General features: G+C 41.0%; 1 protein-coding gene across 1 annotated transcript in view; it reads right to left on the minus strand.

Moving 5' to 3' along the window:
- The window catches only part of SASH1 (SAM and SH3 domain containing 1), a 226,525-nt gene that overhangs the window by 60,898 nt on the left and 150,930 nt on the right, over nt 1-14,697 (minus strand). The window contains exon 8 of the mRNA XM_004368843.3: nt 13,926-14,027. Within this exon, the coding sequence (XP_004368900.1) occupies nt 13,926-14,027 (102 nt within the window). The remainder of the gene's footprint in view (nt 1-13,925; nt 14,028-14,697) is intronic.

The raw sequence follows: 14,697 nt of genomic DNA on the forward strand, positions 1-14,697 counted from the left end.
TTTTTTTTTTTTTTCTCTTTCACAGAAAGGGATAATTTGGCAATCTTTAGCTGCCCCACTACCCACAGTCACTACCAGCAGCCCCAGAGCCCCTCAAGTGAACACACAAATCTAAGCAGAAACGACAGGCCTGCTCTGCAATAGCAGGCCCTCTGAACCACACTGCTGCCTCCAAACTCTGGGGCCACTGACGTATTCTGCTCAAACTGGTTTATAACCTGCTTTTTAAAATTAATGTTTTGAACATTTTTCCATGTCAACAACTGTTCAACAGATAAAATACAACAATATATGAATGGTTCAACAGTGTTCAATCATAGGAGTATGTATCTAATTTATTTAAATAATGCCTCCAGCACTGGTCAGTTGTATGGTTTCCAGTTTTTCAATATCATAAACAATACTCTGATGAACACTTTGTAGTAAAATTTCTAACACAGCTAACATGCTCTCTTTTTTGAACAGATGATTAGATTGTAGAATGGATGGGTGAAAGAATGGGCATAACATTAAGGTTTTTAATTTGTTGTTGTTGAGTGCCAATGGATTGATTCCGACTCATAGCAACCCCATGTGACAGAGTACAGCTGCTCCATAGAGTTTTCTTGACTGTAATCTTTATGGAAGCAGATCACCATGTCTTTCTCCCGCTGAGCCACTGGGTGGGTTCAAACTGCCAACCTTTCCATTAGCAGCCAAGGAAGAGCTTAATGTTTTTTGATACACAGTAACATTCTGAAAAAAGTTGTATTATTTTAAAATCTCACCAGCAGCACAAAAAGAGTGACTACTTCCCGCGTTGTGCAACTATTACCACTATTCATTTCCACATTTTTTCATCATCCTTAACAGAAACTCAGAACCACATCAGCAATAACTCCATTGACCTCGTTAACTACTCATAAACTTTGGTCAATGTCACTGAATTGTACACGTAAAAGTGGCTGAAATGGCAAATGTGTTGCTAGACATATTTCACCATAGTAAAAATTTTTAAAAAGTCCCAGTCATGACCACCTCTTCTCTAAATAAATAAATATATAAATAAATGAAAAGAATGCCTGTTCATCCACAGCATGGCCAACACCAAACTTTATAATATCCTTTCCTACTTAAATACAAACAGTACCTATGTTTGTACTAAATAGGTATTTTCTGATTGAAATGAATGAATGAATGAACAAGTGCACAGACTCAAGGCATTAGGAAGAACAAGTAATCTAAGTATGAGAATGATAGCATTACCTGGACTTACAAAGGTTGCAATCTAGTAGTCTAGGGATAGGAAGAGCCCCAGGAGAAGCTCAGAAATACGACTGATATAAGCCAACTGTGACAAATACATAAGATAAATACAGTCAAAGAGACACAGGGATTCAGAGGTGGGAGAACTCACCTTCAGTTGAGGAAATTGAGAAATGCTTCAGTGGAGGGGAGGACACTGGGCATGGACATTTCCAGGTCTCTGTAACAGCCTATAAGGTTGCTATGAGTCGGAACTGAATCAACGGCAATGGGTTGGGTTTGGTTTTGGTATATGAGCCTAGGAGTCCTTGGGCGGTGCAAATAGTTAAAGCGCTCGGGTGTTAACCGAAAGATTAGAGGTGTGAGCCCACCCAGATGCACCTCGGAAGAAAGACCTGGTGATCGATTTCTGAAAAATTAGCCATTAAAAACCCTAAGGAGCATAGTTCTACTTTGACATGCCCGGGGTCACCATGAGTTCGGGGCAACTCAACAGCAAATGGAATATGAGTATAGATGTCCATTGTGTTGATGGCTCTGGGGCCCCCACTTCCTTTTTCCCCACTGACCTCAAGTGCCCACCTCTCTAGACAGACAAATAAGAGTTCATCTGATGCTAGTGCCTTTATAAACTGCATATGACACCAATCAACAACAACTTTGTGGCCCTCCTCTTCTCCAAGCTTGATTTTATAACCTCTCCAACAGGCCTGATCTCTGCTAGTCCAAGAAGTGATGCATTCAAGGCCACTCCCTACCTTGGGGGCAGCATATTGGCTCCTGCTGTGAAGGTCCGGCTGCTCCCTGAAAAAAAACCTGGTATGTTCCAGATTTTTACAACCCTGACAAATGACAGCCACATCCAGTTATGGCAGGGCCCTCCCAATCACAGAAATCGGGTTAATGTGTTATTCTTTGTGTTTATATAAAAATTAGTCTCACTGTTTAAAGAAATTGCTTAAAAATGTGTTTATAAGTTGCCTAAAGTAACTATATTAAATATGAAACACATTGAGGGATTTTTTTTTTGGTTCTTTTTCACAAAGGAGTCAGGGAAGGAGTCATCCGTTTAGCAAGAAATATTTTGCTTATTAGCTGGTGACATCATTGCCCTCTGAAGTTAGGAGAATTTTGTCAGCATATGGAAAAAAAGATGAGATTCCATTCTTCTCCCAGAGGTGCAGTGTAACGCTGAAATAATCTCTCTGGCAGTTTCAAAATTAACTAGTTGTCACCAGATTTGAAGAAAGAGGAGGAGGAGGCGGAAGAGGAGATGATAATTACACGATGCTTTTATTTGGGAAAGAATGTGGGAATCTGAGGTAATATTACCATCCCCTAGGGGCAAGGCCTTGTCACACTTCATCCACTTAAGAAATGGTTTTAAAAACTAGCTCTAAAGCCAAAGAAGCAGCAATGGCTTCCACAACGAACTCTACCCTTTTCTTAAAACTCATGAACCTTGAATTGCTTCTGATCACCTCCAAATAATGTTGGTATTTTCCCCACAAGGAAAAGTGTTACGGATTGAATTGTGTCCCTCAAAAAAGATATGCTGAAGTCCTAACCCCTGGTAGGAACATGACCTTCTTGGAAAGAGAGTCTTGTTATCAGTTAACATGAGGTCATACTAATTTAAAGTGAGTCCTAATTCCATCTGAGGGGTGTCTTAGAAAAGAGGTGAGAAGACACAGAGGCAAAGATAGAGGCGGGACGACCATATGACTGTGGAGGCAGATCCAAGTGAAGGAACGCCAAGGATTTCTGGGAACCACCAGAAGCTGGAAGAGAGGCATGGAACAGTTTCTCCCTCAGAAGCAATCAACATAGCTGATACCTTGATTTGGACTTCTAGCCTCCAGAACTGTTGAGATAATAAATTTCTGTTCTTGAGCGCCACTTACTTTTTGGCATTTTGTTTTGGCAGTCCTAGGAAATTCATACAAGGTGTGAGAAAATATAATATCTCAGCAATCCTATAGCCAAGTCTAGGAAGACTAAGAATGCAGGTGAGTCCTCTCACCCTAATTCTGCAAGTTGCCACAGAGCAAAGAAAATGCCTTTCCTTCTCCTGAAAGACAAGGAGGTAAGTGAAGGAAAAGGAACCGACTTTTTCTCTACTCTGTAAATCCTTGGAACCCTACTGTTCATATAAATAGGTGAGTTAGGGTAACAGAGAAATGTTGTGAAGGTAGTGGACAACTCTACAGGTCTCTCCCCCTCCCCCGCTTAAGAGCGGGATGGTGTTACTGAAAGCAAATCTATGGTGTCAGGCACATGGAAGACTAAGGCAAAGCAAAACATCAAACCCACTCATTCCCCAGTGAGACATCAGTACGTGCATTCGTTTCTCACATAGTCCTGTGCCATGGAAAAAGGATGATTCAGAACAGGACTGCCAAGTAGAGCAATTACATATGCGTTTGAGGCTCTGATTTCTGGAGCTGATGGAGGTTTTCATCCCAGAAGTGGTAAATCTCCGAAGGGACTGGGTGTGTTTGGGAAGTCACATTACTTGCATGGCATTTTAGGACTGATTCATGGAGCAGGCTTGATGACTTCTTGGACAGGGTTGCCAAACAAACTTGCCCAGGCAAATGAAGATGCAGGCACATGGAGAACAGGTAGAGCCCAATGGCAATGGAGGGAGGGTGCAGACACCAAGTTCTTTCCTCCAACCCCACCTTATGTCACTAGATCGGCAGTCATCTGTCGAAGCTGGAGGCAGATGGCCCAACGCCACCTCCTAGTGCCACCATCTACAACCTTAAGATAAGCGTCCTCGTGTTTGCAGAATAAATAATAAACAAGTTTATTTCAAGTTCCAAGCTAAAGAAATTGAGGCTAGTCCCTACCTTACTTAGCACAGGAATCATTTAGAGCTAGAAAAGTTGTTTGCGATCATCTCATTGGCAAAACTATCAGGTCACGATGACTGCTAAAAACTGAACCACAGAATATCCTTCCCACAACAACTAATAAAATGAGAAACAGCCAAAAAGGAAAAAAAAAATTTACTAACAAGTAGCAAAAATTTTCCTCCAAGAGCAATCAAGTAAGACATGGTACATAATCTAATGCATTAAACTTAAAAACTCCATGATCAAGGCAAGAAACAAATTTTTTGAGCCCACTGGAGAAGGCCCCTGACTTCTTTAAAAGCCATAATGGTAGGAATTCTGAGAATTCTTCCATATAACCTCAAATCTAAAAGGAAGCAAACTGTCAGGCATCTTTCTCTTTTTCCGACTGAGAAGCAGTGGAAATGGCAACAGGAGAACAATGAGTGAAAAGGTGGAAAGTCAGTTATTAAGACTGATCTTGATGGAAATAAAATCTATTGCCATCGAGTCGATTCCAACTCATAGTGACCCTATAGGACAAAGCAGAACTGCCCCCTAGGGTTTACAAGGAACAGCTGGTGGATTTGAACTGCTGACCTTTTGGTTAGCAGACGGGCTCTTAACCACTCTGCCACCTGGGCTCCTGATGGAAATAAAGGCTGTAGAAACTCACCAGGAATTGAAGAAATGAATTAAAGGCAGAATGGCTATGCCCCACCCATCACCCACTTGTAAACCAAGGGATGTGAACCATGATACAGCATCTTTAACACAATCTCACAAGAGAGAAGACAGAGTCCAGGTATCCCCAAAAAGCTACATTCCAACTCAGTTGGATTTTCTCCCTTCCCTGGCCATTACCTAAGGCTATAACAAAAACAAACATGGATGGGCCACAAAATAAAGCCCTCAACTGTAGCTCGGAGGAGGGGAAAACAATCTGTTGTCTGATAGCACGGCAAATGGGTCAAAAAGTAACCCACATATAACAGTGTAAGTGTAAAAATCTGACCAGAGCCACCCAAGCATGATCAAGGTGAAAAGAAATAGCATGGTAACAATTCAAACTATGGTAAGAAGGGGAGAAAAGGAGAAAAGGCATGGAAAAGATAAAGACCCCTTCCTAGGACAAAACATAACTTAAGGAACACGAAGAAATTCCTATCAGTTGCTTTATTCTATAATTTAATGGGAATAAAAATTCAATTAAACAAGGCTCAAAGACAAGATGAAAAATAATAGGATAATATGAATTAAAAAATTGCAGGCATAAGGAAATAGAGGCCCAAAACAATCTATTAGAAAACCAATTTATAATAAAAATAAGCCAAAAAAAAAAAAAAAAAAAAATCTATACCCTAGAAGTGAAAATACTGACACGAGAAAAGCTTTATATTATTTAAATCAATTTTATCATATTAGCCAAGTTTTAAGATTTATCCAGCTCTTCACCTAGGCCTTTGACCTTGCTAATTGCTCTACCTGACACACATTTCTCTTCCTTCTCCTGGAGAACTCTTACTTGGTGTAAGCCACCTTGTCTGGAAAGGCTTCCCAGAATCTTCTCACTAGAACTTAATAGACTTCTGTGTGACCCTGCTGAACCAGGTAAGAATATCCCAGTTAAGTTCACATGCTGCCCATTTGTCTGTTCCCTCAAACACAAGCTCCTTGTGTTCAGGGACTGGCACATAGTAGGTACACAATAAATAGGCCAAAACTTCAGGGCAGGAAGGGATATACATGCTTTTAGGAACTAATTACACAATGCTGTAGTGGGAGAAGGTGTGGTGTGGTACACAGAGGGAAAGGAACAGGGACAGAGAGGTGAATAAAGGGATGTTTTTATAAAAATTATTCTGTTTAACTGGAATTTAGTTGTGTTAAATATTGTTTTACAAATGAGGACTTTCTGAGGACTATCATTCTAAGATTTTTGATATAATGGGTAGCTACAGTGACTTGGTATGTTGGAGCTCTGGTGGAGCAGTGATTAAGAGCTCGACTGCTAACCAAGAGATCGGCAGTTCAAATTCACCAGCTGCTCCTTTGGAAACCCTATGAGGCAGTCCTACTCTGTCCAATAGGGTTGCTTTGAGTCGCAATCGACTCAATGGCAACGGGTCTGGTTTTGGTTTATGATGACTCAGGAGTACCTGGGTGGCACAAACAGTTAAGCACTCAGCTACTAACTGAAACGTTGGTGGTTTGAATCCTCCCAGAGTCGCCTCGGAAGAAAGACCTGGCGATCTACTCCTGAAAGATCACAGCCATTGAAAACTCTATGGAGACAGTTCTACTCTGCAACATATAGGGTCAGCATAAGTCAGAATGGCTCGACAGCAACTGGTTTATGGTGACTTAAAATAAAAATGGACCTGAAACAAGTGATGGGCAGCCTTTGACTTCAACAAATTGGCTTAGGTTGGAGATGACCCTAAGTCTGGATCTGATCCACGGATCACAATCCAGATGCCATTGAGTTGATCCTGACTCACGGTAAACCCATGTGCTCCACAGTAGAACTATGTTCCATAGGGTTTCTAAAGGCTGATTTTTTAAAAGTCAATTGCAGGCCTTTTTTCTGAGGTGCCCCTGGGTAGACTTGAACTGCCAACCTTTTGGTTTATAGCCAAGCTTGTTAACCATCTGCACCATCCAGGGACTCCCATGGATCACAATAGGGCCCAGGTATCTCTCCAGTCCATCCATTAAATAAGCCTTGGCACTCGGGCAAAGAGTTAATGAGGCATTAACGGGATAAATCAGTAATATTAAACAAGTGATAGAAATCCCAACTGCCCTGGACCAAGAGCAAAATAAGAAACTGGTGTTGCAAATCTAAATACCAATCCCTCACCCAGATGAGATTACAAATATCTGTACTCAGATATAATCAAATAACAGAGGAAATGTGGTATCTCCTGTTTAGTATTCATGTATTAAGTTGAACAAATGAAATCACCATTTTCTAGGTCAAAAGCTATCTAGTATGTCAGATTTCACATGGTATTATCTAATAAAAGAAATACCAGATCAGACTGTACCCAAAAGCTGTCTTATATTTTTAATCTTAAAAAAAAAAGGATATTCTGCCATGATCCATCTTTGTTCCAGGGGCCCTTGGTATATTGAGAAGGATCTACAGGCAGCACCCTCAACCCCCTGTAACTGTACAAACGAGTGAAGATAAAAGTACTCCACTAGTTCCCTAGCTGTAACCAGTCACAAGACTTTTATTTCTGGGCCCGCCGCAAGAGTGCCCTCCTACATGAGAGGTATGGAAGCCCATGCGCACACATCAATGAGACGACCTCATTAACACGGGAGGGCCCTACATAATTTCAGTACAATTAACCCCTTATTCTCTGCAAACAGGACTCCGAACGCCCACCGCCTACTGAAATCGTACCAGGTCTACACCTAAACCCACTTATATAGTAACACCTTCTAAAACAGAAAATAAACTACGTGCATGGTAAAAGCATAATCAAGCAAACATGCACTATTTCCATCGAGCTCGGTCTGACAACTCTAACCTATCTGCTGTGATGCAAAAATGTAAGCACTGCTACCATATTAATGGTACATACAAAAATAGCGTTTTTACAAGAAGACAAGTATTTTAAGTAACAATTTAAGAAAAGGGCAGAAAATCTTCACATAAATTTATAGAAGGTAACATTCATTGGCCATTTAATCCTTGCCACACCCTTATGGGATAGATATTGTCCCCCTTTTCCAGATGTGGAAACTGAGGTACAAAGACATTAGGTAACTTGTCTACAGATGGAGAGATAATAGGTGGAAGAGCTGGGATCTGAACCCAACATCTGACTCGCATCCGTGCCCTTACCCAGTCCCCTCTGATGCCCATGCTTGGGAAAAGGCCTTTGGATTTTCCGCACAGTTTTTCTGTCAACCTAACACTGCTCTCAAAAACCAAAGTGCATTAAAACAAACAAAATACATACATGCATTATATACATACATAAATACATAGTTTTTCAATGACTCTGGCTCAATCTAGAATACCAGACTCTACAAAGTACACTGTGGACGGACAATTGCCCCTTGGTCAAGCACAGGCACACTGCCACACTGCTCCCTAAGTGAGTCAGACAGCAAGATGCTCAAGGCCCCCCGTGAGCACGTGCTGGGCTCGGCCACCACGGTCCCTATGAAGTGATGAACTCTTCAGCCTCTTCTTTTGCCATAATAGAAATTACGCCATTTGCCACAAGAACCACTGAAAAGTGACTTTCTAGGATGCCCTCCTGGCTTGGGGCACATACCAGAATTGCTAATTACCTTTTATGAAGGTCTACTTTAGGCTAAGGATGTGGCAACCTCTCCTTCCAAAACATCAAGCTGAACCTTCTGGCTTGAAGACAACGTCAGTTACTGAGGCAGGTGAAACGCCAGAGTAAAACCTATCTGCTAAAGAGGGAGACACTCATGGCTTATAATTTTAGAAAGCCCCGAAAAAGATCTAACAGACTTAGATCATGCCACTCCATGCCTCTTATAATATGGGGATATTTTGGTTCAGACCTTGAAGGTCCTCAATCAAGGAAATACATAAATAGTATTTTGTAAAAAGGAAAAAAAAAGCAGTGACCACATTGTGTTGTGTCTCTCCGTGACCCAAAGTTTTGAACATAGTTCAACCACACGGCTCTCCTGTACCTCAAACAGGGTCAATGGCGAAGATATACTTATAGTTGGAACGAAAGGCTATGAGGAGAAGCACACATGGATGTAAGGATGTAAGGTACTATTATAACACCACGGTTATAATATTAGAACATTCTTTGCACAGATATTTCCCAAGTCCAAAACTCCCCAAGTATATAAAAGTGATCAATTATGAAATGATGATTTGCTTCACAAAATAACTCACTCAGCAAAGTATTTGATCATAGTTGCTTCAGCTAATAAGGAGCTCCAGACACAGAAATACAATTCCAACTTTTTCTGAAACATGCTTTTTATGAAATGAAGCAACTGAGCGGTACCAAAATCGATGTTTGTGACAGACTCTGGTGTGTTGTTGCTATTGCTTTAATTTCTCTTTAAAAACTATATACATTTAACAAAATTTAAACAGCACAATGATTAATTACTAGCAATTTGACATTTTTAGAAGGATCTTTCAGTACAAGCATTTTCATCAATATTCAAGCAGCAGGCACAGACTGCCAACTCTTACCTACCAGTTTTTTAACAACATAAAAACTAAGATTTACTAAAAGTTGTGCCTTGAGTAAAAACTATTAAAAAAAAAAAAAAAACCAGTAAGACTGAGCAAACGATCTCTTTAAACACTTTCCCTAACTCAAAAGTAAACTGGACCCCAAGCCACAAAAGTTGCAAACTTAAAAATAAGAACTTTTAGAACCCTCTCCTTGCAGGAGGCAAATGAAAAAAAAAAAATCACTCAAATAAACTTCGAATGAATAATATTAATATAATGTTCAGATATTTAACAAGGAATCAAGTTATGGACTCAACTAAAAATCCTTTTTAAAACTCCAACACTCACAACAGAAGTGTATTATTAATGAAAAACAGATAGCGGAGAACAGATTCTCCTCTGGCAAAGAGAAAGCTATTTTTCACTTCCCCTGTTAACTATCTTTAGTACTTAGCACTCTTGGAAACTAGGAATGTGAGTATGGATTTATGGTTAGGCAAAACGCAATTATTTCATGTCACTGATGGGGGCCGGGAAGTCTACGAAATCAATGCAAATGAAATCCTGAAGCACGACAAGCATCAATATAGGCATTGAGGTCTGGTGACAAAGGCCTTATGATCCCTGAGACTTTCATGGCCTGGGCATTCTCGACTAGAGCCATGAGCTATTTACATCTCGGTATAGAAAGGAATAGATAGAAAAATTGAAACATTCTGGCCCTCGCACAAAAGATAATTAAAGCCCTAACCCTTGGCAGCTAAAGTAGGCTACATTAGGAATTATCTGAAATCAACTGCTCTCCTTTGGACGCAAATCTAGAATAATGAGAAGAAATACTTTGGATAGGGTTTCCTGCTGAGTCTCCGCACAGCATAAAAACCAGTTGCTGTTGGGTTGGCTCCAACTCACGGCGACCCCATGTGTGTCAGAGTAGAACTGTGCTCCATAGGGTTTTTGATGGCTGATTTTTGGGAAGTAGATCGCCAGACCTTTCTTCCAAGGTGCCTTTGGGTAGACTCAAACCCCCAACCTCTTGGTTAGCAGCCGATCACGTTAACTGTTGGCATCACCCAGGGACTCCATAAAAACATGAAGATGGGCTAAAGTCAGGGTACAAAGAACAAGGGTACGAAGAACAAGTTTCCATATGCATTAGGATGACAACGGTGGTCGGTTGTAGCATTCAGTACCATGACTGGAAGTGGTTGTGGATAATAATACTGCTTCAGGCAACTCCTCCCATTGCTGAATAGCCTGTCTTCACCTACAGCTCTCAGCAAAAAGAGAAGTTGCTCTTCAGAGCTTCTGGTAGATTGTGCTATACGAACAGTGAGCATATCTATTCCTGGCCCTTCATCTGACGAGGACTGGTTGAATTTCTTTCTTAGCCATCTATGGAGAAACAGTTTGCTAAGAAATTAATAATGTAAATATGTACACAGCAGTCAAGGCTATGTGTGTGTGTATGTGTGGGTAAATGTGTGTGAAACTACCCTGAGTTTAACTTCTGCATTAAAGTGTTAAGGAGTCACAGTGGCAGAGTGGTTAAGTGCTCAGCTGCTAACCAAAACATCAGGGGTTCTAATCCATCAGCCACTCCATGGGAGAAAGATGTGGCAGTCTGCTTCTGTAAAGACTGCAGTCTTGGAAACCCTATAGGACAGTTCTACTCTCTGTCCTACAGGGTCGCTGAGTTGGAATTGACTCAATGGCTCTGGGTTTTTATTAAAGCGTTAACTCCGTCTGGGCAGGGCCTGTCTCTCTTCCTCCTTCGCCTTTGCAACCTGAGCATCCAGCACTACATAGCAAGCGTTCCACAAATGTCTCCTAATGAACAAGCAAAGAAATGCTAACAAGAATAAAAACGCTTATATACCAATGTCCACTGCAGCACCGCTCACAACTGTCAAAAGGTGGAAACAACCTGAAGTGCCCATAAACGGATGAAAGGATAAACAAAATGTGGTCTATATCTACAGTGGAGTCTTACTCAGTCATAAAGAGAAATGAAGTCCTGATACATGACAGTACATGGATGAACCTTGGTAACATGCTGAGTGAAATAAGACAGAAAAGGACAAATAGCAGATGATTCCACTCATATGAAAGAGGCAAATGTATAAAGACCAAAGATTATTAGTGGTTACCAAGGATGGGAGGGACAGGGAAAGAGGGAGTTTTTGCTTAGGGGACACTGAATTTCTGTTAATGGTGGTGGAATAATTTGGAAACAGACTGCGGTGAGTGCTCGACTTGCACAACATGATGAATGTAATCAATGTCACCGAATAGTACACGTAAAAAATGTGGAATTGGCGAATGTTTTATATATATGTATATTTACCACCATAAAATAACAATAAAGTGTCTAACACGTAAGACGTACCCACGTCATTCTGACAACTTATACAGTGATGGTTTTGATACACCCTCTGGAAAAGATCCAACAAACCAATACTTAATAATGCTTTCACGGTGGTTTGTTCAAAATGTCAATAGTACTCAATTTGTCTTAACTTGCTCCTGAGACAAGCCTTTCTCCTTGCAGACTAAGTGTGTGAGGTTTTACTCCGGTCCTGTTTCTCTGAATGGACAAAGTCTCATAACCTCTCTCTTGACTCAGATGCTATTAATCAGGACATTGCACACTGAGTCTGATACTAAAGTCCCCACTATGGACAACTGGGCCTTTGTTTTTTCCCCACGAGGTGGGTTTGAATCACATCAGCCCTGAGTTACTGTACTTATTCTTCATGATACTTTACGTTCACGATTTACATTTATATTATGTTGGTCTTTAAGACTTGGGGATAAGAGACTTAAAAGGCCCATTGAAAGCTATGGACATGGTTCTTTTGATTACCTCACAGTCCCAGGGCTCACTGCTGGCTAGCATATGACAGGTTATTACAAATGGTAACGTCTCAGTCTCCTTTACACAAAAGCAAACCAGGCAGGGCTTTCAAGCTAATAATACTTTGGCTTCAGCTGAAATGGAAATGTGGTGCTTCTTTCAGGAAAACAAGGACAAGAAGGTAGTGGGAGGGTTACATTTACTTCTGATAAACCACCATTGTTGCTTAGATGCAGAGAAAGGTAAAGAGCAAGTCTGTGATTACAAGACATAAAACACACTCTTAAAGAAGCCAGGAAGGACAAAAATCCAAATACAATTTTGTTCATTAAACATTTCTCAAACATACTACATAAGCTGGACTCTCATTGGAGACACAAAGATAATTCAGCATCCTTTTGTTGCTCAGGGAGCTCACTATTTTCAAGGAGATCAAAATATATACGATTAATTCTAATAGTCTAGGATAACTGTTAGGCTTGATGTATAAAGCTAGCTGAGCGAAAGAGAAGAATAGAAAGGAATTTCTGTTACGGATGATAAAAAAATATGGAAATGGACAGTACTGACGGTTGCACAACATGATGAACATAATGTCACTGAATTGTACACATAAAAATGCTGAAACGGCAAATGTTTTGTGTGTGTATTCATCACAATTGGAAAAATCGAAAAGAATAGAAAGCAATAACCTACACTTGAGGTCAAGAAGTATCACAAAGGAGGTGGCAGTTGGACTTCGCCTTGAAAAACACATAGAGCTTTATCATGATTGCAAGAAAAGATGTATGTTTTAAAAAGATGACTTGTGGCTTTGATGGGGCATGGACAGGAGGAGACAAGAGGCTAAAGACAGGGAGGTGGCACTGCTTCCAAATTTTAAGGAAAATAATCTAACAAACCAACAAAACAACTACATAACAGATGAAGAAGGATTCTCACTCCATTCCTGCTCCACACAGATCACAGCACCATGAAATGTGTATTTGGAATTCCTAGTTTGAGAAGCACTATTCTGGCCACACTAAAACAGCATCCTCAATGTCATTAGTCATTGTTGTTGTTGCCGAGTGCTGTCCAGCTGATTCTGACTCATAGTGACCCCATATGACAGTGAGATCTGCCCCATAAGGTTTCCTAGGCTGTAATCTTTACAGGAGCAGATGGCCAGGACTTTTCTCCCACAGAACCACTGGTGGGTTCATACCACAGACCTTTCTGTTAGCAGCCGAATGCTTAACCACTGCACCACCAGAGCCCCTAACAAGGTGCCTAGCAAACAGATATTTTTAGAAAGAAAAGAACGTTGCCATCAACCTGTTGCCATCAAGTTAATTCTGACTCATGGCAACCCCATGTGTTACTGAGTCGAACTGCTCCAAAGGGTTTTAAAGAAATCAAAACCAAACCCACTGCCATCCAGTCGATTCTGACTCATAGTGACCCTAGAGGACAGAGAACTGTCCCACAGGGTTTCCAAGGCTGTAATCTTTACAGGAGCAGACTGCCATCATCTTTCTCCTGCAGAATGGCTAGTAGGTATGAACTGCCAACCTTTCCGTTAGCAGCTGAGTGCTTTAACCACCGTGCCACCGGGCTCCCCATAGGGTTTTAGGAAGGCACACATGGGCTCCTTGGATAACTAAGTAAGGGGCTCTATAGCAGGTCACCACATGAAATAAACACAATTACAGGTGAAAAGAATTCTAAAGGCCGAAACCATTGTAGACGGCCCCTCATTCATAGAAGTGGGGAAGACACTCAAAAGAGGTGGCCAACTTACGTTGCAGTTTGACGAACCATCGAATGAGGGGTATGAACCATCTGGCCAGTCGGCAGGGTCCAATGCAGCTGACTGCCGGTGCTGGGCCTCGTACTCCTTGAGCTGCAACGAGAGGGCACTTGAAATGGAAACAATGGCTAAGCACTGTCTATCGAGTGCAGACACACAGCTTTGGGCACCTTCTTCATGCCAGCGTGGGTGACTACGTGTCGGCCAAAGGGGATTTCCGAAACTGAGAGGAAGATCGGTTCCCTGCCCTGTGGGTTTTAATCTAAATCAAACTAACAGACACAAAGCTCCCTTTGTATTCTGTGTTCTAAAAAGCCCTTGATTCCTTCCCACTCCCCGTTATTATCTGACCTCCAGCATCAAAAATCATCTTTCTCAGTTCAATGGTAAGTTCGAAAATAGAAAATGTATGTGGTTTGGCCTATGAATTACCTCTCCAGGTGTGTAAGTCACAAACACACACTCCACTCTAGGAAGACACAATGTGGTAGATGACAGAAATCTTAGTAAAACCAAGATGGAAGCTTGGAACTTAATATTCTAAAATTACTTGCTTTTCTTGTTCAAGACTGCTTGAAATTACCAGTTCAATGTTATCGCCTAATGAATGTGACGGGGGTTTATTGGGAACCCTTCAGGATGGGGAGGAAGATAACGAGACATCTACAATATCTTCAGAGACATTTAAAGTTTGGATTTAGAAACTAGGTTTCTAGTTTTTGAAAAACATAGAAAAGCAAACAAAATGATATAGAAAGTTAGC

Source organism: Trichechus manatus, unplaced genomic scaffold (genome assembly GCF_000243295.1).
Source record: "Trichechus manatus latirostris isolate Lorelei unplaced genomic scaffold, TriManLat1.0 scaffold00002, whole genome shotgun sequence".
Classification (NCBI taxonomy): domain Eukaryota; kingdom Metazoa; phylum Chordata; class Mammalia; order Sirenia; family Trichechidae; genus Trichechus; species Trichechus manatus.